General features: G+C 54.8%; 4 protein-coding genes across 4 annotated transcripts; 1 reads left to right on the forward strand and 3 right to left on the reverse strand.

Moving 5' to 3' along the window:
- Positions 1-276: 276 nt before the first annotated feature.
- On the reverse strand, positions 277-2,619 carry GUITHDRAFT_113180 (hypothetical protein; the record flags this gene model as incomplete). Its single annotated transcript, XM_005827569.1, has 18 exons — positions 277-357; positions 400-456; positions 617-669; positions 713-784; positions 964-1,009; positions 1,057-1,116; positions 1,167-1,223; positions 1,280-1,328; positions 1,384-1,424; positions 1,507-1,561; positions 1,611-1,667; positions 1,713-1,759; positions 1,810-1,880; positions 1,942-1,990; positions 2,042-2,224; positions 2,274-2,304; positions 2,356-2,403; positions 2,447-2,619. 18 exons carry the CDS (start codon positions 2,617-2,619, stop codon positions 277-279), a joined length of 1,230 nt encoding a protein of 409 aa, XP_005827626.1.
- Positions 2,620-2,810: 191 nt separating this feature from the next.
- Positions 2,811-5,737, forward strand: GUITHDRAFT_142526 (hypothetical protein; the record flags this gene model as incomplete). Its single annotated transcript, XM_005827570.1, has 6 exons — positions 2,811-4,823; positions 4,869-4,904; positions 4,961-5,071; positions 5,121-5,261; positions 5,313-5,374; positions 5,476-5,737. 6 exons carry the CDS (start codon positions 2,811-2,813, stop codon positions 5,735-5,737), a joined length of 2,625 nt encoding a protein of 874 aa, XP_005827627.1.
- An 83-nt stretch (positions 5,738-5,820) lies between these two features.
- Positions 5,821-10,975, reverse strand: GUITHDRAFT_164581 (hypothetical protein; the record flags this gene model as incomplete). Its single annotated transcript, XM_005827571.1, has 10 exons — positions 5,821-5,868; positions 5,919-6,185; positions 6,230-6,412; positions 6,468-6,599; positions 6,645-6,848; positions 6,989-9,843; positions 9,901-10,479; positions 10,532-10,622; positions 10,725-10,736; positions 10,901-10,975. The coding sequence occupies 10 exons, from the start codon at positions 10,973-10,975 to the stop codon at positions 5,821-5,823; spliced, it is 4,446 nt and encodes a 1,481-aa protein (XP_005827628.1).
- Positions 10,976-11,704: 729 nt separating this feature from the next.
- GUITHDRAFT_113183 (hypothetical protein) lies at positions 11,705-17,252 on the reverse strand (the record flags this gene model as incomplete). The annotated part of the gene is made up of 15 exons (XM_005827572.1): positions 11,705-12,301; positions 12,354-12,530; positions 12,639-12,710; positions 12,754-12,839; positions 12,886-13,144; positions 13,191-13,333; positions 13,477-13,540; positions 13,585-13,671; positions 14,177-14,290; positions 14,454-14,506; positions 14,637-14,832; positions 14,994-15,160; positions 15,204-15,420; positions 15,610-15,693; positions 15,819-17,252. 15 exons carry the CDS (start codon positions 17,250-17,252, stop codon positions 11,705-11,707), a joined length of 3,750 nt encoding a protein of 1,249 aa, XP_005827629.1.
- Positions 17,253-19,295: the final 2,043 nt, after the last annotated feature.

Below are 19,295 nucleotides of genomic sequence, written 5' to 3' on the forward strand. Positions count from 1 at the left end.
TTGAAGGCGACATACAGCCAGATGCTCAGCCATTCCAAGAGGAAGCTGAAGATGGCCGGCTGCTTGTGATGCTAGTTATCCTGATTTATTGTTTGCTCACATGTTAAGTGGCAAAGTCTGGATCTGGTTTTGCTGAGGTGCGGGTTAGAAGTTGGCCAGAGGTCGCACGGGTTCAGGCGTGTGGAGCCTTTCAGAGTTTGTTTTTACGATTTAGCATGTATCCTACATAATGAAACCTGACACGAAGCTCTGTCTGCCGCTTGACTCCTCTGACCGTTACTTCTCCTTCACCCGCAACCAGATCTCATAACCGTCGGCGAACGATGCGATGGTGAAAGCATCCTTGTCCTCGAGAATCTAGCGTACCAGTCAACAAATTACAACGACGCAGGCAGGTACCTCAAAGCCCTTCCTCGTCACAAGAGTTGCGAGCTCCTCCCTTGCACCCAGGAGCGCCTGCGCGTGTTGTGAGCGAAAGAAAAAGTCAACCACAACAATCAGGTTGAAGGATGCGGCAGGAGGAGCAAGACGGGACTCCAAGGAGCACGGGAAGAAGGGAGAGGGGGAGGGAGAGGGGGAGGGGGAGGGGGAGGGGGAGGGGGAGGTTCAGAAGCACCTGCTCACTTCTTGAGCGATCAGCTCCGAATCCTCGAACAGCAAGAGTGGCCACTAGTGCAGGAGGTGAGCTCACAGCACTGGCCCTCTTGCTCACCGAGAGTTTCCGGAACTTCAACGAGCTGCAGCCCCGCGATCCCCGACGGCTTGAGAGATCTCTTCCTCCACTCTGCCGTACCCGCAATGTCACAGCGAGTGAAGGCAAGATCGGAGAAGAGTTGTAGGGGCGGGGAAAACTGAGTTGAGGGAGCGGGGGGAGGGGGAGGGGGAGGGGCAGGTGCGCACAGGGCAGAAAGTGTGAGTGCAAAGGAGCAGATGGGAGCGGATGACCTGGAGGGAGGATGTAACCCAAGGAGCTGTCTTGCTTCCCTGAATCCATTTGGAGCTGAGGCTCCTGAAAAGGATCAGTCAGGAAGGCAAGGAGGAGGAATCGTCGATCACAGTGACTGGCAGGACTTGGCCGAGCGAGTTCGAGGGTTTGGTGAGGGCGTCTCCTCTGAACTATCAGAGATGCATGAGGAGACGTGGCAGGGGCTCTTCTTCACTTTCACCTTGCGCAGGAGGTCCGTTGTCAAGAGGTAAGAGTCCTTGTCGTAGACGGAGCCGGTCTGTCCAACAGGTCAAGGTTGAGAGGAAGAGGAGGAGCATGCGGACTGGGCCCAACCTCCGATTGCACCATGGTGAAGGCTTCGTATCTCCTGACTTCTATCCGACTAGAGCATGTCAGCTGCATGCGGAGAGAGGCTCAGGGGCTCGTACTCGGAGAACCTTCGGATAAGGCTGTACTTGGTGACTTCCTCCCCTCCGCCCTGGCAGCCTCGTCAAGGAGCAAGAGGAGGGGGAAACTCAGTCACGTGCCTTGAGCTGCCGCAGGCCCTGCAAGGAAACGACCTGCAAAGGGTTGGGGAGCAGCTGAGAAACGACATCCGCCAGGCCCTCAGCCGAGCTGCCATGGAAGTCAGCGAGCCCGCATGGGGTAGCTAGCCGGGACACACATGGGCTGGTTGTTGGCAATGGAGTCCCACTCGTCGATGTGCTCGACGACGAGGCCGCTGAACGCAGAGATGAGGAGAGAGGGAGGAAGGAGACTAGGAGACCTGTCCGCGTCCAGTACATACTTGGTGCTGCCGGTGAACTCTAGCCTCTGCGTCGGAACAAGTCATGGCCTGTCGTACAAGGACAGCGTGCTTCGACCGGCCTCCAGGGGAAGGCCTTGAACGTCATCCCTAGGGTCCAACGCGTGATGACCGTGTTGGGATCAACGACTAGGACAGACACATAAGCGTCATGGCTGCAGGAGACAGCAAACAAGGTCTGATCGATCACCTTCTACTTGGTGCAAGTCCATCTTTCCGTCGGTGAACAACGGCGAGTCCTTTCAAGGGCTCATTCACTAGCCTCATGACATGCAGCATGTCTCATCAACCTTCAACATCTGGATGTTGTCCTGATACTTCTTGATGCCCTCGAACTTGTTCAAGGGGTCTCGGAAAGCAACCTCCGCACTCCCATCAGCCCCATCACGGCAGCGTTGGATGCAGTAGGATACCTTCTTGTCGTACAAGTCCCATTTCGGCTCGTAGGAGAGGTCGAAGAGCGAAGGAAGCTCCTGGCCTCCTCTGTAAGTTCTGAGTACCACAAGGATGTTCACTTGCTACCTCCTCCAGCTCTTTCGCCAGCTGATTTGCTCTACATGTCATGTGAGGGGATCATGATTTTGACCGTGTTCGCAAAAAGAACCTCGTATAAGAAACGTCGCCGCTCGACATCTTGCAGGCACACGCGGCTCTGCGTTGCTCATCACATACGTTTGGACGAAATGAAGCAGTACCTCGACGGCTTCTGGAACGTCCGGAGGAGAGAGGACGTCGCACGAGGACGAAGGGTCTGGAGGAGGGAGGAGGAAGAGGAGGATCGAGAACCCTGCATGGGCGAGAGAGACGGCATGACGAAGCCGCTCACGCTCGCTGCCATCGCCAGCAGGCATGTTGTCGGCGCCAGCATGTTTCTCCTTATGTGTAACCTTTCAAGTCCGCCTATCTTTGATGCAAGTTATCAAATAAAGGCAGCAAAATCACAGTAGTCTTCTTTGCTACTCTGTCATTCAGTATTCCGGGGGCAGAGAATCAACTTACCAGTGCCAAAGGCCCGGGCTGCCCGGAACGAGGGCGATGAAGTTGAGGCGGGAGACTGGCATGGCGGGAGTAGCGGGAGCTAGGTGGTGGCCAGGAGGAGGAGGAGGAGGAGGAGGAGGCGGAGGAGGAGGAGGAGGAGGAGGAGGACAGGAGCAAGGGAAGGCATACGACAAGGAGGATATGATGATGAGGTCTGAGATCAGGTTGGTTCGCGGGTCGGAAGGTGAAGGAGGGCTGATGGCGAATGGGAGTGGAGGATCGGGCAAGAGCGCATGGGGGCGCAGAGAGGAAGAGAGATGGCGGGTTGTAGGACTGGAGCCGAGCGAGGGAACGAAGGCAGCGTATGATGCAGCTGCGGACTGGAAGAGGGAGGAGGAGAGCAGGAAGCGGGAGGGCATGTCGACCGCCCTTAGGTTCCCTTCCAGTCGTGTCGGATTGTGGGACTCGGAGCCGAGAGGGCTTCCAGTGCATGTGACGCAAGTAGCAGCGATCCCTTCCTTGAGCCTGAGCCCAGCGCTGCTGACGAGCTTGACCGTCTCCCATGCCAGCGGCAGGGTTGCAGTCAAGGGCATGGCGCGGGAGGTGGACCACCAACTGGAGGTGCCAGGGAGTCTGACGAGGAGCAGCGTGCAATGGCATTGCGACAAGGTCGAGCCAGACACGGAGAGATCCTGCGATGGAGAGGAGGAGGAGGAAGGAAGAAAGAAGGAGGAGATCAGCATCCCTGTGATGTTCTCGGACGATGACAGGTGGGATCAGCAAGAGAATGTCCCTTCTGCTTCCTACAAGGAGGAGGTGGTCGGGGGTATCAGGAAGAGACTGTACTCATTCAGCCCTCTGAGAGCAAGCAAGTTCGCCAACGTCTTCATGCACAGCAGGGTGTCACATGATGGCAACTTGCACTTGACATGTTTCGGATGTTTCCCTTGTGATTCCTTCACACTGACACCTCTGAAGCTCCTCAAGGTGATCCCGACCTCTCTCTCTCAGTCTCTCTACCACAGAGAGAGTGAGTTCACCCAGCCGTCGACAGGCTTCCTCTCGCTCGACCAGACAAGGAGGATCCTGCTGATACACGAGAACGACCTCAAGTGCCGTCACGTTCCTCTCGTCGGCGTCTGGATCAGCGGCGTTACCACTCTGAGCGACGCCTACGTCTGGTCTGCCTTGCTGCGCTACGTGCACGTGCGGGGCATGGGGGAGAAGGTCTTCAACCAGGGAGACGCGTTCCTCTGCCTCTTCTATCATCGCTCTGCTCTCTGTCAGCCGCCGGCCCTGCTACAAGTCAAGGTTCACAGCGGGCAAGGCATGTTCGCTCACTTCTCCTCCAAGTCTGTTGTGGTCAACGTGGAGCATCTTCCCCCCAGCCCAGCCCTGATCGACTTTGACACCCTCCATGCTGATTACTCCTACGATCCTGACAGCAGCAAGGAGGCGCGGCGAGGAGCAGGATGGTCCAAGGGAGCGGCGCAGGTGGCCATGGACGACAGATCAAGCTCGTTGGTTGACAGTGAGAGGGGCTCTAAGGAAGAGCCTGCTGCAGGCAGACCCAATCTCAACGACATGTCAGGCATGAGCGTCAGCGAGGCCTTCGATCAGCCGCGCACCTCCGTCCCGCAACCATCTCCCATGGGAGGTCGAACGGTGATGCCCTCAATGCATGGAGATGTCGAGGGAGGAAAACCCTTGCCCTCCCCCGGCGACGAGGGAGCGAGAGGGAGCGAGAGCTCGTACGAAGTCCCTGGCAAGTACCTTGAGCCTCTTCCTACGCATCCTGGTCAGGTTTCGAACTTCCTCCTCTCTGCCAGCATCCGCCCTGTCCGCACTCGAGCCCGAGCGCAGGAAGCGGAGGAGAGTGTGAGCAAAGGGCAGGAGGTGAGAGGACCGCAGCAGCTGGAGGATTCCTACCTTCACAAGAAGATACAAGAGCAGGAGATGCAGATCAGGCAGCTCGCACTGACCCTCCAGGAGCTTGGCGGGAGGGTTCACAAGGCTCAGGTTTGCTCAGTGGGAACTCAACTTGATCCGGACAACAACAAGAGCTTCTTTGTATCGCCCACGAGACCCCACGAGGTACGTTGGAAGCTCTTGAAAGCTCCTTGACGGTTCTGGTGGCAGAGGAAGAAGGCCAGTAAGGCGATCGAGACGTCACAGGTCAGCTGACTAAGCGGAGGGGCTGAACTTGAGTGTCACTGAGACGGGCCCAGCAGGTTGAGGCTGCCGAGCCGGAGGGAGGAAGAAAGCCCAGCAACCGGATCTTTCCTGAGGAGGCTGAGATCCTGCACGTGGAGGAGGAGGCTGTAAGCTCGCACGTGAAGAAGGTGAGAGTGATACCCTGCCCATGGCTCAAGTCAAGTTCGCCTGCGGCAGTCTCTCTCCGCCACTTTCCCCTGCCCCGACCAAGACTACGACAGAAATTCCATCGTCTTCCTCCTCAGCCGCGAAGAGCAACACGCAAACAGAGTCGACGAGGCCTCGAGGCCTCCAACCACCAGCGACGGGAGCACGACGGTGCGTCAGAACTTTTGTGTTTGATTGCACTCATGCTGCAATGGCGTGCAGGAAAGCCTAAAAGAGAAAAGCGTCTTGCAACTTGAGGATGAAACTGTTCATCTTGACACAAGGTACGAGTCCTCCTCCTGCTTCCCCGATCTCTCTCCCCTTTGCTCGCTCCCTCCCTCCTGTTCTCTCTTCCTCTAACTTGTTTCGCTTCTGCTCTTAACAGACCTGAGGAGAGTAGTCAAGCAGAAGCTCGCACTGTCGATTCTCTCAGAGACTCTCCGCAGGAGGGGACAGGCCTTGTGCAAGGGCAGGCCACCAAGGCTCCAGTAGAGGTAGACGATGATAAAGAGATCGAGGATGTTGGAGGAGCGACGAGCGATGGGGATGACAGCTTCGACGAGATCGATCTCAAGTACCTGAACGCGTCCTTGATAGCCAAGATAAGGTCAGGTGCAGAAGTTACAATCAACGGCAAGAAAATATGATAAGAGTTTGAAATAAACAGTGGGATATGTTCAGTCTCGTTGATTTCCCTCCCTTATACTCTCTCATACATGTATAGGTTTTCCTATGGAGCTTTGCTTCCGAACAGCATGTTGTGCTTCCACCGCAAGACCTGCTCGTGTCTCGTCAATTCACAAGCATCCAGAAACACACCAACAGCACCTGCCCCATCGCGGGGTCGCGACTGCCATGGTACAAATCTTCCAGAAGGCTGCCAAACTCGCTTCTGAGAGCAGACAACTGCTGGCTGTCCTTAGGCGAAGCCTTGCCGCGGGGGTCAACCTGCTCTGACGGGAACCGGCGAGGCTCCTTCTCAGCTCTGGTCGAGGGCTCTGCTGATGGTCTGATGAGCTCCTGCTGGAGTCTGCCGTAGGGAGCGAAGTTGCCAGCCTCCATGGTCAACTTCTTGCGCATGAGAGTGACGAGGATCTGAAGTTGGAGGTCAAGGCAGAGCACAGGACCACTCCTCGTACCTCTCTTGGCCTCTCCGTTGGATCGGCTGGCCGTCGCTCAAATGTCATGGTGACTGGAGAGTTCTGAGGGCCCCGCAGCAAGTGCTGGATCTCTGTCAAGCTCTTTCCCAGCACGACCTGCCCGTCCACGTCGGAGAGATAATCTCCCACTGCGATTTTGCCGCACTCTCGAGCAGGTCCTCCCTGCCACCCAGTCAGTCAGTCAGTGCGGCTCTAGGGTGAGAAGAAAGTGAGGAACCTCGGCGAGGTACTCCACTACGAACTCCCCTCTCCCAGCTGACGCGAGAACAACGCCGACCCCAGCATCCTTCTTGCTCATGTCAGCGATCGACCGCGTCGATGGAGGGCTGTCGGATTTTGGGCTCAAACGCTGCCAGCACAACGTGAGAGGCTCTCGAGACAGGTCAGGACATACAGCTTCATCCTTGGGCGATCTTGGAGGGACCACCGAGCCAACCAGCGCCTCTACCGTCGGCTGCTGATACTCAAGCACCACGTGCAATGCCGCCACGTCCTGAACTGGCAGCTGACCCTTGTCGTCCATCAGCTGCAGCCATGAGTCTGATCTGCCGAGCATGACCACATCTGCTAGAGCGACGCTCTTGGTCTTGCCGAAGATCTTGAAATGCTCGTCACTCAGTGCTCCTGCATGACGAAGAAGAGGCGGGTGGAGGCGATCTGGTCGACATCCACTCCCAGCAGGAAGTTCTCTCGCCATACAAACCCGATGTCGCCGCTTGTTGGGATGGTTTTGCTCACAGGGTATATGAATCCATTTGCCTCCAGGAGAATCTCACATGACATCATCCTCGACCGGTCAGCTGCCTTCACTGACCCTTCGACCACTAAGATTGAGAATTTCCCCTGGTGCAGCGCTGGACTTGAAGAGATCGAAGGCCTGGAAGGCTCGTGGGTGGGGAGTGACGCACGCGCGTCTGCGTCCCCTTGCTCATGTCCGTTGGAGTCCGACGAGAGCGAAGGCAGGGGAGCCGTCTGAGGGAGCTCTGCCATCGTGCCACCCTTGCTGGAAACCTCAGGGGATGCAACAAGAACAGGGCTGTGGGCAGCACTCGTTTGCTCCTTGGCGGTGGGAACAAGATCGCTCGTCTGCTCCTCTCCTGCATAGTCGCCTCTTGTGGCGGGATCTTCTTGACCAGGGCTGCGCATGTGGGGATCATCCTTGTGTGCTGATTGCATGTCGGCCTCTCGCTGCTGTCTCTGCCTCTCTGCCTCCTCCTCCTCTTGTCTTTGTCGTTGCCTCGCCTCCTCCTCCTCTTGCCTCTGCCTCTCAGCTTCTTCTCGTAGCTTCCGCTCCGCCGCTTCCTCCTCTTGCCTTCGCTGCTCCGCTTCCTCTTGCTGCTGTCTCTGTCTTTGCCTCTCTGCCTCCTCTTGCCTCTGTCTTTCTGCATCCTCTATCCTCTGCCTCTCTGCCTCCTCCTGTCTCCGATGCTCTGCTTCCATCTCTTCATGTCTCTGTCGCTCTTTCTGCTCCTCCTGTTGTCTGTACCACTCGGCTTCCTCTTCTTCTTGGCGTTGTTTCTGTCTGGCAGCTTCTTCCTCCTGTCTCCGTTGCTCCTCCTCCTGTCTCAGTCGCTCCTCCTCTTGTCTCTGTTGCTCCTCCTCCTGTCTTTGTCTTTCAGCTTCCTCCTCCTGTCTCTGTCGCTCTTTCTGCTCCTCCTGTTGTCTGTACCACTCGGCTTCCTCTTCTTCTTGACGTTGTCTCTGTCTGGCAGCTTCTTCCTCCTGTCTCTGTTGCTCCTCCTCCTGTCTCAGTCGCTCCTCCTCTTGTCTCTGTCGTTCCGCCTCCTCCTCCTCCTCCTGCCTCCTTCGCTCGAGCTCCTGCTGGTGTAGTTCAGCTTCTCGCTGGAGCTGCTCAGTCTCATGTGCTGGCGGTTCAGATTGAGGAAGGTGCTTTTCTTCATGAAGCCTTGACTTCGCCTGGTCCTGGTCGGATCTCATCGACAGCTCCCCTGACGCTGAGTACTCGAAACTCAGGTGCACGAGGGGTTTCTCATTGCTGAGGTTCGCATCTGACCTGGGAAATGGTCTCAGGGTGAACAATTCATTCGCAGAGTGTGCAGTCTCAATGTCGCTTATGATCGCATCTGCCACGAGACTTGCTTGTTCTTGGGTTTTGGCGTCATGCACGGTGATTAGCAAGTCCACATTTTGACCGTTCAAGTCACAATTCTCGACGGATGAGACGTACTGTGGACCTCTCACTGCACCAACCCTCTTGACTTCGTTAAGTGTGACCTCGTGATACCACGCTTCATTAGAATGAATTGAAAGATTCCTGGACTTGAATTGTGGAGCTATCAAGACAGCACTTTCAGAAACCTGTTCATTGTAGTCCAACGTGTGGAATATCTCCTTTGAGTGTCTCCATTCATTTGTTTCCGAAAGAATTGAGACGCAGATGAAACAAGACTCCAAATTTGTTGCAAGACTCTGAAAGTTTTTGGACCCGTGAATCCTGATCACAAATGAAGCATTGCCCTGCCCTTTCAATCCTGAGTTGAGTTGGTCATCCATTCCCGTTTTCTTGGTCAAACCATTTTCCAAGAATTGTTTCGTCTGAGATTGGCTGTTTTCAATGGATAGGATAAGACTTTTAGGTGGTGGTTTCCAGGAGAATGTTTTGAGCTGATGATTTACATAGAACTTCCTGCCAGATTCTGAATCTTTCACTCGCTGCCAACCTGGAGGTAATTCTTCTGCTTCTGACTCATCATGAAGGTTTTGGCTGAGCATTGATGATTCTTGCAATCTTGATTGAGATCGTTGTGCACCATACGCTATCCTGAATCGAATTGAAGAGACTCTTCCAAGTTCATCGCATATTTGACTCCCATCACGATTTTGCAACACAAACCATTGGTCGACAGGTTTGCCGATTCCAATGTGGGGAACCACAATACGCCCGATGAAAGCATCATCTCCTGCTCTATGAACTGTCATAAGTAAGAGCACAGCATTTCCATCGAGATGCCTGTCGTCAGAGGCACTCAGTATCTGATTGCTATCATGCAGTCGTTCCAACATGGTGATATCTGGAAACGTGCTATGAAAGGTGAAGGAAGAATTCCATTCGCAATGTTGGAACACTTTGACAGCAGGTGTCTGGTACTGCGGTTTCATCCTATAGAAGAGATTGTCGTCAACGTCTTGTCCATAATGATGGTCAATCAGGAAGAAATGCTTCTTCTCCATCAATGTAGGGTTTTGAATCAAAGAGGCACAAACGTAAACATCCTTCTCGTCGTAGATTCTCGGAAAGTTTTGCGCTTGGATCACCTCGATGTAAAAGGCAAACAACCCTTCTGATTTAGCAGTCATGGAGGTGTTGATACTGACATCTTGAATTTGCTGTGCTCTGTTAGAGGCATGGTGGCCGTTGTTCATCTGTAGGACATCAAGGGATATTGTAGGACTCTGAAGGAATTCAACGGAGTTGACAGTGCCGTAGTGAATGCGAAGTCTCAGCGTTGAAGGCTCTCCGGAGCTGCTGCGGAGCTGGTTGCCGTCTTGGGCTTGCAGCATGAACCATTGTTCAACTGGAACGCCGAGCCTGATGTTGGGAAGGATGACGCGGCCTAAGAAATCATTCTTGCCTGCCTTGACATGTCAGCACGAGTTCGATCGGAGGAGCAGCACAGAGGCATCGGCACCTGCATCCGTAGCTCGTTTGTCATGGACAGTGATCATGACTAGCACAGGCTGCCCATCGAGGGGGACGGCTTCATCGGGGTACGAACCCTTGGCCACGGAAGTTTCTATGGCTTCAATACTCGGGTGAGTGCATGGGAAGGTGACTCCTTCGTTCCAGGCTGGATTTGAGCTCGAGGGATAACGGTTTGTAACATGCAGCGGCCTCACGGAGATGAACCTGCTATCGTTGGCGCGCGAGCCAATGCCGTGGTCAATGGCGTGAAAGTGTCGCTGCTGCATGAGCGAGGGCTTGTCGACGATGGAGACACAGACAAATGCGTCTGGATCTCCTTCTACCTCACTCCTGGACAAGTTCTGTGCCTCTAACAGAGTCACATTCAGTGCACATGAGTTCGCTTGCTGTGGTGTTGGCACAGGGACCTCTTCCGCTTCCATCTTTCTGAATTCTAGCTGCAAGACAAGCCTCCCCTCAGCTCTGAGTCGGGACTTGTGGGTCTTTCCTTGTTTCACGTCAAAGTCCTGCATGATGATCTCCCCTTGATAGGGGATGAGTTTGGCAAGATTCAAAATGCATTCGCCTGATCCGAGGGTAAGAACAAACCAGAGTACAGTGAACAGACGAATTCTCACCGAGAAAACTTTCCTCGGGATCGCCATTGATATCCCACAAGGTAACTTCTAATTGCATCTCATTGGCGTCAGCAACTGCTATCTGAAAATCCTGTTCAAACACAGGATCTCTTGTCCCTATACAGACTCGAGTCTCCCATTGACTCTGCTCTAGTGCAGGAGGCAAGCGGATGCGCCTCAATCTCAACTTCACCTGCACATCCGGCTGCGAGAGCAAAGTCACTTCATCACAGAAGCAGCTGCTCACAGCTGATGGAAGCGCTGGGATTGATCAGAGGCATTTGAGTGAAAAGAAGGCGGAGAAAGGGAGAGAGGAAGGGACAACCAGAAGGTGCATGGTAGAGGAGGAGGAGGAGATCTTCATGTTACCGCTTGTCCCGAGGAGCGCGTCCGTAGTGCTGACGCCCGCGCCACGGTGAGCAGCAGGACGCCTGGCGACGGCATGGCGGGTGAAAGCCACACAGGGGCGGGAGAGTTTCAAAAGGAGGGGTACCTTCACTGAGGGGGTCCTGGGGGTGGGTCGTGGATCGTATAGGAGGATACAGCAGGATACTGGGGGATGGGTGGGTAGGGTAGTCATGGTTTGGGGATCGTGGTGGGTAGTAGGGATGAGGTGGATTGGCTCACCACCGGTCACTCGGTAGTCTGCGAGAAGTCGGAGGGTAGGGGTACGTGGACCTTTCCACCAGTATGAACATGAAGCATTGAAGGATGAAGGGGGGTGATATTTATAGTCAGAGAGGGGTAGTCATGAACACCTGGGGTAGTCCTTAGCCATGAAAGGTCCGTGGGGGGTGGGGTACAGAAACGGTTGGGGGCCCTGAAAACGAGTCTGAGTGGAGGTTGTAGGTAGGGGTAGGTAGGCAGAAGGGGGTAGGACAAGATGGGGCATGGGGGTAGGGTCCGAGGGGTGTCGGGATCGCATTCAGGAAATTCCGTCTAAGTGAACTGTAGCAGGCAGAAGGGAGGGAGGGAGGGAGGGAGGGAGGGAGGGAGGGTGAGGAGGAGACGAATACTACCTATTTTGTTTCGATTTGGTGATGCAAGAGAGTCAAGCAGAAGGAGTGAAAAGAATCATTCACTCGTGAACGAAAGCTCGTTGTAATCTTCAAGAATTTCATTATGATCCACGGAAAAATCAGTGTTAAACACAAGACTACTGACGTGAGATCGCTATCGTTGAGTGAGCCGGACCAAGTTTGCGTAGATGCTGTCGGGCGTGAGGGTCCTCAGCAGCTCCTCGTGTGTTCCCAGCTCCACCACTCTCCCAGCTGATATGCCGGCAATGCAGTCAGAGCTCTGAATGGTAGAGAGGCGATGAGCGATGACGAGGGTGGTCCGTCCTATTGAGGCCTGCGCGAGTGCCTCCTGCACCAGACGTTCGCTCGCGGTATCCAATGCCGACGTCGCCTCATCGAGCAGCAAGATCTTGGGGTCTCTCACCAGTGCTCGGGCTATCGCTACCCTCTGCTTCTGCCCTCCACTCAGCTTCGACCCTCCTGTACCGCACTGGGTCGCGTAACCCTCCGGGAGCTTGGAGATGAAGTCATGGGCGTTGGCCTTGCGGCAAGCAGCTTCACAATCCTCCATGGTCAGAGTGCCGTCAGCCTTCCCGTACTGAATGTTGTCGAAGATGCTGCAGTTGAAGAGCACGGGCTCTTGCGAGACCACACCGAGGATGCTCCGGTACCAGTTGAGGTCCAGCCGTGAGACGTCTGTCCCATCCAGCAGCACAGTTCCGCTGAAGGGGTCGTAGAAACGTTGAACCATCTGATCCAGCTCTCAGGAGTTGCTGGGTTAGAGCAGGACGAGTTCAAGTCACCTGGATGAGGGTGCTCTTGCCGCACCCGCTCTCCCCGACTAGCGCCATGATGCTGCCAGCAGGTACCTTGAGCGTTAGGCCCTGCAGCACCTTTGCTTCCGGCCGCGACGGGTAGCTGAAGTGGATGTCGACGAAGTCGATCTCTCCCCGCACCTGATCCAGGCGTTCGCCATCGACCTAACGCAGAGGCTGTCAGCGAAGGAAGCACGTTGATGCCGCACTCGCCCTCTCCTCGTCCTCCTTCGTATCCAGCAGACTGAAGATCGACTTCACTGCAGCCGCCACCTTGTTGGCGTCAGGAGCGAAGGTCAAAGCTTCACCGAGCCCCATGCATGCGAGGACGATGCCCCAGAAGGCCTGCAAGGAGCTGAGAAATGTCGCTCGCTGCTGCTGGGCTCACCTGCATCATCTGCCCGAAGCCGTAGCTCGTGTTGAGCGCAACCTCGCACACTGAGAAGTCTGCATACTGCGAGCTCGCGACGAGCTCTGGGGCAGGCTGGGTCAGGAGGCGCTGACTCAGCACCGGTCTCACCTTGGCAGGTGACCTGGAGCTCCGACTCGCTCAGCCTCCACTCCATGCTGGCGACGAGCTTCCCTCCGTACCAGAAGCCCAACGCGTAGACCCAGTACTGCACCGCCTGCGAGCACCCGAAGGCACCGCCGGCCAGGTTGGCCTTGCGGATGCCGCGGCGGAGGGAGGCGGAGAGACTCTCCTCGTAGCGCTTCATGAAGCTCTTCTCCAGGGTGAAGGCTGCAATCGTCCTACGATTCTCAAGGGTTTCACTCAGCACCTGAAACTAGGTCATGGCGCAAGAAGAGTGAAGAATTTAGTAGGACCGAGGCCGAGGAGTCATCCTTGGTGTCTTCAAGTCCGTGCATCATGAGGGTCTGCTCCACGAGAACTCCCAAGGTCATGATGGGCAGGCAGGCGATGACAACCAGCGACAACTTCCAGCCCGCGACTAGTCCGACGACGATGCCTGATGCATGCCATGAGCGAGCAAGGGGGAGGAGTCAGGGAGGAGGGAAAGTCTGAGGAGGAGGAAGAAAGGAGGAAGAAGGGGAGGAGGAAGAAGGGGAGGAGGAAAAAAGAGGAAGAAGGGAGGAGAATTCAGTAGAGGACCGGAAACGAGCGTGACAAGGTTGCCGAAGAAGAGTCCTAACTTCTCTGCGCATGCTCCCTTCACCTGTCCAAGGGATCAGACAAAACCTCAGCCGCCATCCAGCAGACCTCGTTGGCTTCTACAGCAAGTCTGGAGCAGAGAGCTCCGCTGCTGTTCTTGAGCTCGTCAAAGTAGGCGATCTTGAGCGTTAGCATCTGCGATGCGTGTGAAGGAGGAGGAACAAGAAGAGTCCTGCTTGATGAGACAAGGACGACGAAGATGATGATGAGGCAGAAGCAGAGGGAAACGAAGTCTGAGAGACATGCGGGAGAGTGTCGAGCAGGGAGGGAAGGGGGGGGGGGGGGGAGGATGATGATGGTGATGGTGGTGGTGGTGGTGGTGATGATGATGATGACGACGACGACGATCAACAATGAATACGATTATGATCTTGATGATGGTGATGATGATGCTGAGGAGCAAGAGTTCAGACATTACCTTCCTGAAGCTCGCATCCCTTAATCTTCTCGTGAGTCGTTCGCCAACAACAGAGAAGAGAGCGAGTTGTCCTACTTTACAGCAGCCTGCAGTGATCCCAAGAATCGCGAGCGCGATGGCTGAAGCTGATACGTTCGAACTAACCTGTTCCACGTTCCTTCATCTCCTCCTCCTCCTCCTCCTCCTCCTCCTCCTCCTCCCTCCTTTCTCTTCCTCCTGTACCTTGCTAGTTCCTTCAGCTCCTTGAAGTCCCGTCATGGCACGAGAAAAGAACAAGGCAAAGATGGGATATGCGCAACCATAACCGCCCGCAAAGAGGATGCCAAGAATGACAATCTGACGAGTTTTCAGACCCACTACCTCTTCTGACCTCTCCTCCTGTCCTATATTATCCTTCTCTCCCTCTACCCTCCCCGTACCTAATCCCCTGCTTCCTGTTCCTCCTCCGCCGCCCCTCCACTCCTTCGATCTTCTCGCCTCTCCCGCCTCTCCCTCTTACCCCCATCTCAGGACGATTATACGACAACAGTCGCCACGTGCCCACAGAAGGACCTGATGGTAGACAAAATGCGTCAAGTGGCGAAGAAAATGGCAAGAGCGATGAAAGAGGAGGAGAGAGAAGAGGAGAGAGAGAGAGAGTGAGCAAACATCGTAAAGAAGCTCTCGATCTGTTCGGGCTGACCTTCGGATCTTGTCTCTTCCAGGTTCTCCTCTTCCTTGTTCTCCTTCTGCAGCGCGGCAAACGACTCGCTTGCTATCTCGTCGAGCTCAGTCACATTCTCGCCACAGGTCTGGATCTCAGACTCTTCTGCCTGGGTGGAAGCAACCGAACCCAAGCTGAAGACTGAGTCTTTCCTCGCATCTCCTGCAGCTGCTGCCTGTGAAATGCACGTCACTTGCAAGCAAAGCAAACCCGCACTTCCTCCCCGCACATGGCCTCATCGTTCCTCGCTTCCTCCTTCTCCTCCTCCTCTGTCTCTTCTCACTTCCTTCTCATCCCTTCCTTAATTGCCTCCTCCTCTCCTCCCTCTCTCTCCACCTGTCTCTGGCACATCTGAGCATAGAGCCTGTCGAGCTCCAGAAGCTCCGCGTGCTGTCCGATCTCCACGACCCTTCCAAGCTGAACCACAGCTATCTGATCGGCATCGCGGATGGTGGAGAGTCGGTGAGCGATCACCAGCGTCGTCCTGCCATGGGCCGCGCGATCTGCGAGGAGGTCAGAGAAAAGGAAAGGAGCTTCCCTGCTCACCCAGCGCCTGCTGCACGACTTTCTCACTCGCCCCATCCAAGGCAGAGGTCGCCTCGTCGAGCAGGAGGACCTTGGCTCCTCTCACGATCGCTCGAGCTATGGCGATCCTCTGCTTCTGCCCCCCGCTCAGCTTCGCTCCCCTCTCTCCGCAGGGAGTGTCGTATCCTTGGGGGAGCTTCATGATGAATCGATGCGCGTTAGCATCTCGAGCAGCGGCCTTGACATGCAAGTAACTTGAGGGCGAGAAGAACAGAACCAAGTGCAAGGGACGAGCAAGACTGAGGCTGAGGATGTAAAAACGAATGATGGGAAGAATATTGAGGCGAATGAGTATGAGCATGATTATGAGTATGAGTATGAGTATGAGTATGAGTATGATTATGAGGGGGGGATATTCGCTTATTACCTCAACCATCTCTCTGCTGACGGCTCCTCCTTGCTTACCCATGGCGATGTTGTCCAGGATAGAGCAGGCGAAGAGCACAGGCTCCTGTTCAAAGTCAAGAGACAGAACTTGGGAGGGAGGTAGAAGGAAAGGAGGGAGGGAGGGGAGGGGAGAAGGTGAGAATGGAAGGAAGGGGAGGGAAGGGGGGCGGGGGGGGGGGGGGGCGGAACCTGTGAGACAAGGCCTATTTGCTTCCTGAGCCACTCGATGTTGAGCGAGGAGATATCAACTCCGTCAAGCTCGATCCTCCCCGCTGTGGGCTCGTAGAACCGCTCGATCAGCTGGATCACGGTGCTCTTTCCGCTCCCGCTCTCCCCCACCAGCGCCGTCGTCTTGCCCGCGGGGATTTCGAGGGAGAAGTCGTTGAGAACCATCACCTCCTTCCTCGAGGGGTAGCAGAACGCGACGCCCTTGAACGACAGATGCCCTTCCAGCTTCTCCAGCTCCTTTCCCTCCTTTGAGAGCACGTTGCTCTCCGATCGCCGGGCAAGCATGTCGAAGATGTTCCTTGCGGCTGCTCGGCCGAGAAGGATGGCGGTGACGGGAGCCTGCACTTGCCCCAGACTCATCGCTCCCAGCAGGAGAGCGAAGGTGACAGTGATGACGTCACCAGCGTTCCAGGGTTGGCCTGTGTAGGTAGCCTTGACCTGGTTGGCAATGAGATAGCCTCCGAACCACATGGTGAAACCGAAGAAGGCAAAGATGATTCCCGTCGACAGGCCGAAGCCGATGCCGTTCATCAGCCCTCCTTTGATCCCGGACTTCTCTGCCGTCACGAGCGACTCCCCGTACTGGCGGCCCACGACCGTCCCGATCCCCAGCTGCTTCACCGTCCGGATGTTGCTCAGAGACTCTTGGGAGACGACGGCAGCGGCCGAATATGCGGCCAGGGCGCTCGTCTGCGCCCTCCGCATCATGATGTCCTGGAAGACGAAGGCTCCTATCAGCACCGGCAGGCTTCCAAGGATGAACAGCGAGAGCTGCCATCCCATGACAAAGCTGAGGATGAGAGCGGAAATGAAGGTGACGCTGTAGTGCACAGTCTTCCCCACGTTCTCACCCATCGAGCTCTGCATCTGCTGGGTCTCCATGGTGATCTTTCCTGACAGGGCTGACATGTCATGCTCGTCGAAGTAGCCTATGCTCTGACTCAGAATCGCTCGCAGGTACGCGCCCTTGACCCGAGTTGCTTGCCGGAACCCCGAGGCGCTCCACCACCCCACCTCCACGTAGGAACAGAAGAACGCTGCCAGGCCCACCAGAGCGAACTGAATCGCGACCGTGTTGACTCGCTCCGAGAGACTGCGCTGGATGCTCTCGGACGAGGAGGCATATTGACTGCCCGACAGGACCTGTACCAGATCTCCCAAGAAGAAGGAGAACATGGTGAGCAAACAACCATTCGCAATGGCACCCAGAGTCCCCAAGGACATCAGCAGCATGTCGACCATGTCAGCATACTTGAACAGCTCCATGAAGGACGCTTTTTCGACCACCGGATCACCAGCTTCAGCCAACTTCTCCACCTTGACATCGTGATGATCTTGCATGCTCGTCATTTCCAGGTCGTCCTGAGCGGAGAACACGATAGTCGCTCCTGACATCGCTCTATCGCCCTGCTTCTCCCTCTCTTCCCTCCCTCTCTCCCTCGCTCCCTCCCTCAAGTACTTCCCTCTAACAACTCTTGCCCCTTTTAAATGTTTTTTCCCCAAGTTTGCACGATTTGCACGGGGCTGTAAAACAAAAAAAATATTTTCCCCTTGTACCATTATTATTTTAATAATCAACAATAACTCTAAAAATTATTTTATCATTATTGTGATTATTATTATTGATACAACGATGGTAAAGATCATATTGAACAATGAGTAAAATATCAGAGCTTACAGTACAGTTTTTTTGTACCATTAAACGCCAGGCTGTCCACAATTTCAACATGGTCCTACAAGATTTGTAATCTACATTGAACTCAGATCAAAATTTGACAATTATTGACGAAATTTGGGGACAAAAATTGAAATGTAGTACCGAGCCCCCCTCAATTCGAGCAAGTGCAAGTTGAGTTATAAAAAATCGGGCCCAACTGTGACTCCGACGGTCATGTCCCGGGTACGAGGCAACGCCCGGACCAACAGGTAGAGATCTGACAGTGGGGTGGGGGTGGGGGGTGGTCGAATCAGGTAGGCTCTGGTAGGGTTCTCCATGGGGGGTAGTGAGAAGGTGTAGTTTGGGAATGAACGGGGTGGAAGGTTTGCGATCTGGGGGTGGGTGACAAACGAGGGTGGTATGTGGTGGTGGTCGGGGTCATTTTGAATGGCAGGGTGGGTGGTCCGGTAGATAATGCACGGGAATGGTAAGGTGATTTTGGGGAAAGGTACCGGTGGTACTCGAGTTTCTGAGGTTGCGGAGGAATGAAATTCTCTAACAGGGTGGGGGTACTGCAGTTTGTGCTAAAGGTGAGGAAGAAGTCAGGAAAAAAGGGGGTAGGGGTGGGTATACGTCGTGATATGGAGGGGTAAGGGTATATGTTGCAGGAGAAAGAGTGGGTAGTTGCAAGGAGATTCAAGGGGAAAACTTGGGGGTGGGGGTGGTTTTCAAAAAACCCTGGAACACAGGGGGTTGGGTAGGAATTTGGGTAGGAGGAATGGGGCGCTGAGAGACGAGGATGGGGGAGCTCAACGGGGAAAAGATGCAGGGGAGGAGAGAGAGAGGATTGGGAGGAGGATGTTATGCGGTTGAAATGATGAGAAAGTGAGTAGACGATGACAAGAGGATACATGAAGGGTAACGGGAAGGAAGAACACGAGAAAGTTACCTCGAGTACCAGAATCGTGGTTGAGCAATTCGCGAGAGATAGATAGGAGGAGAGAAACTGAGACGAGAGGCGTGAAACAAGGGCAAAGGAAAGGAAGACGCTGCCTCAGAGAGCATGAGAGGGCTGACAAGGAGGGAGGTTGGGAGGGAGGTTGGGTGGTGAGTAGAAGAATGGGGGATGAAGGGGACAATTTAGTATAAGAAATACAGCAACTGTGTTTGAGATATGTTGCTCTACCAGATCATGTGATTGTACTTATGGTGTTGAAACAAACAGTCTGCTTCTCTAGCTGCTTCTGTAGCTGACATGCGTGGCTGATGGCTAACCACCTCTTTTGAGCAGAAGTTGCAGCGGGATGAGCTCGCTTCACCTGGCCCACCTCATGCTCATGCTGTTTGTAGCCCAGATAGACTTTGGGCAGAGCTGGCTGATGATGACGAGTGGAGGATCCTGCCGTGTGTTGTCAGGTTTCTGCTTGGCTTCCAAACCTCCTCTGCTCCATATGAATCATGTAAGGCGTTCATGGACCTCTTCAGGCAGAGCTTCGCTTCAAGTGGTGAGAAACCCGCGCCTACGAGGAGGAACGGTCGAGGTTTCCTCGAAAGGCAGCAAGCTCCTTGCAAGCGCATCCGACTCTTCGGAGCCAGAGGAGATCGTACGGATTCATGAAAGCAACGAGCTTGAGGACTATCCCACAAGTGAGAACATTGCTTCAGAGCCGCTTCCCTTCTACTCCCCCGAGAGCGACGAGTGGCCGATGGACTACTTCGGAGAGAGCACGCGAGGAGACCTCCTTCCCTCGGAAAACTTCTTGAAACCGGAGATGATCATG

The sequence above is a fragment of the Guillardia theta genome (genome assembly GCF_000315625.1).
Source record: "Guillardia theta CCMP2712 unplaced genomic scaffold GUITHscaffold_65, whole genome shotgun sequence".
NCBI lineage: Eukaryota > Cryptophyceae > Pyrenomonadales > Geminigeraceae > Guillardia > Guillardia theta.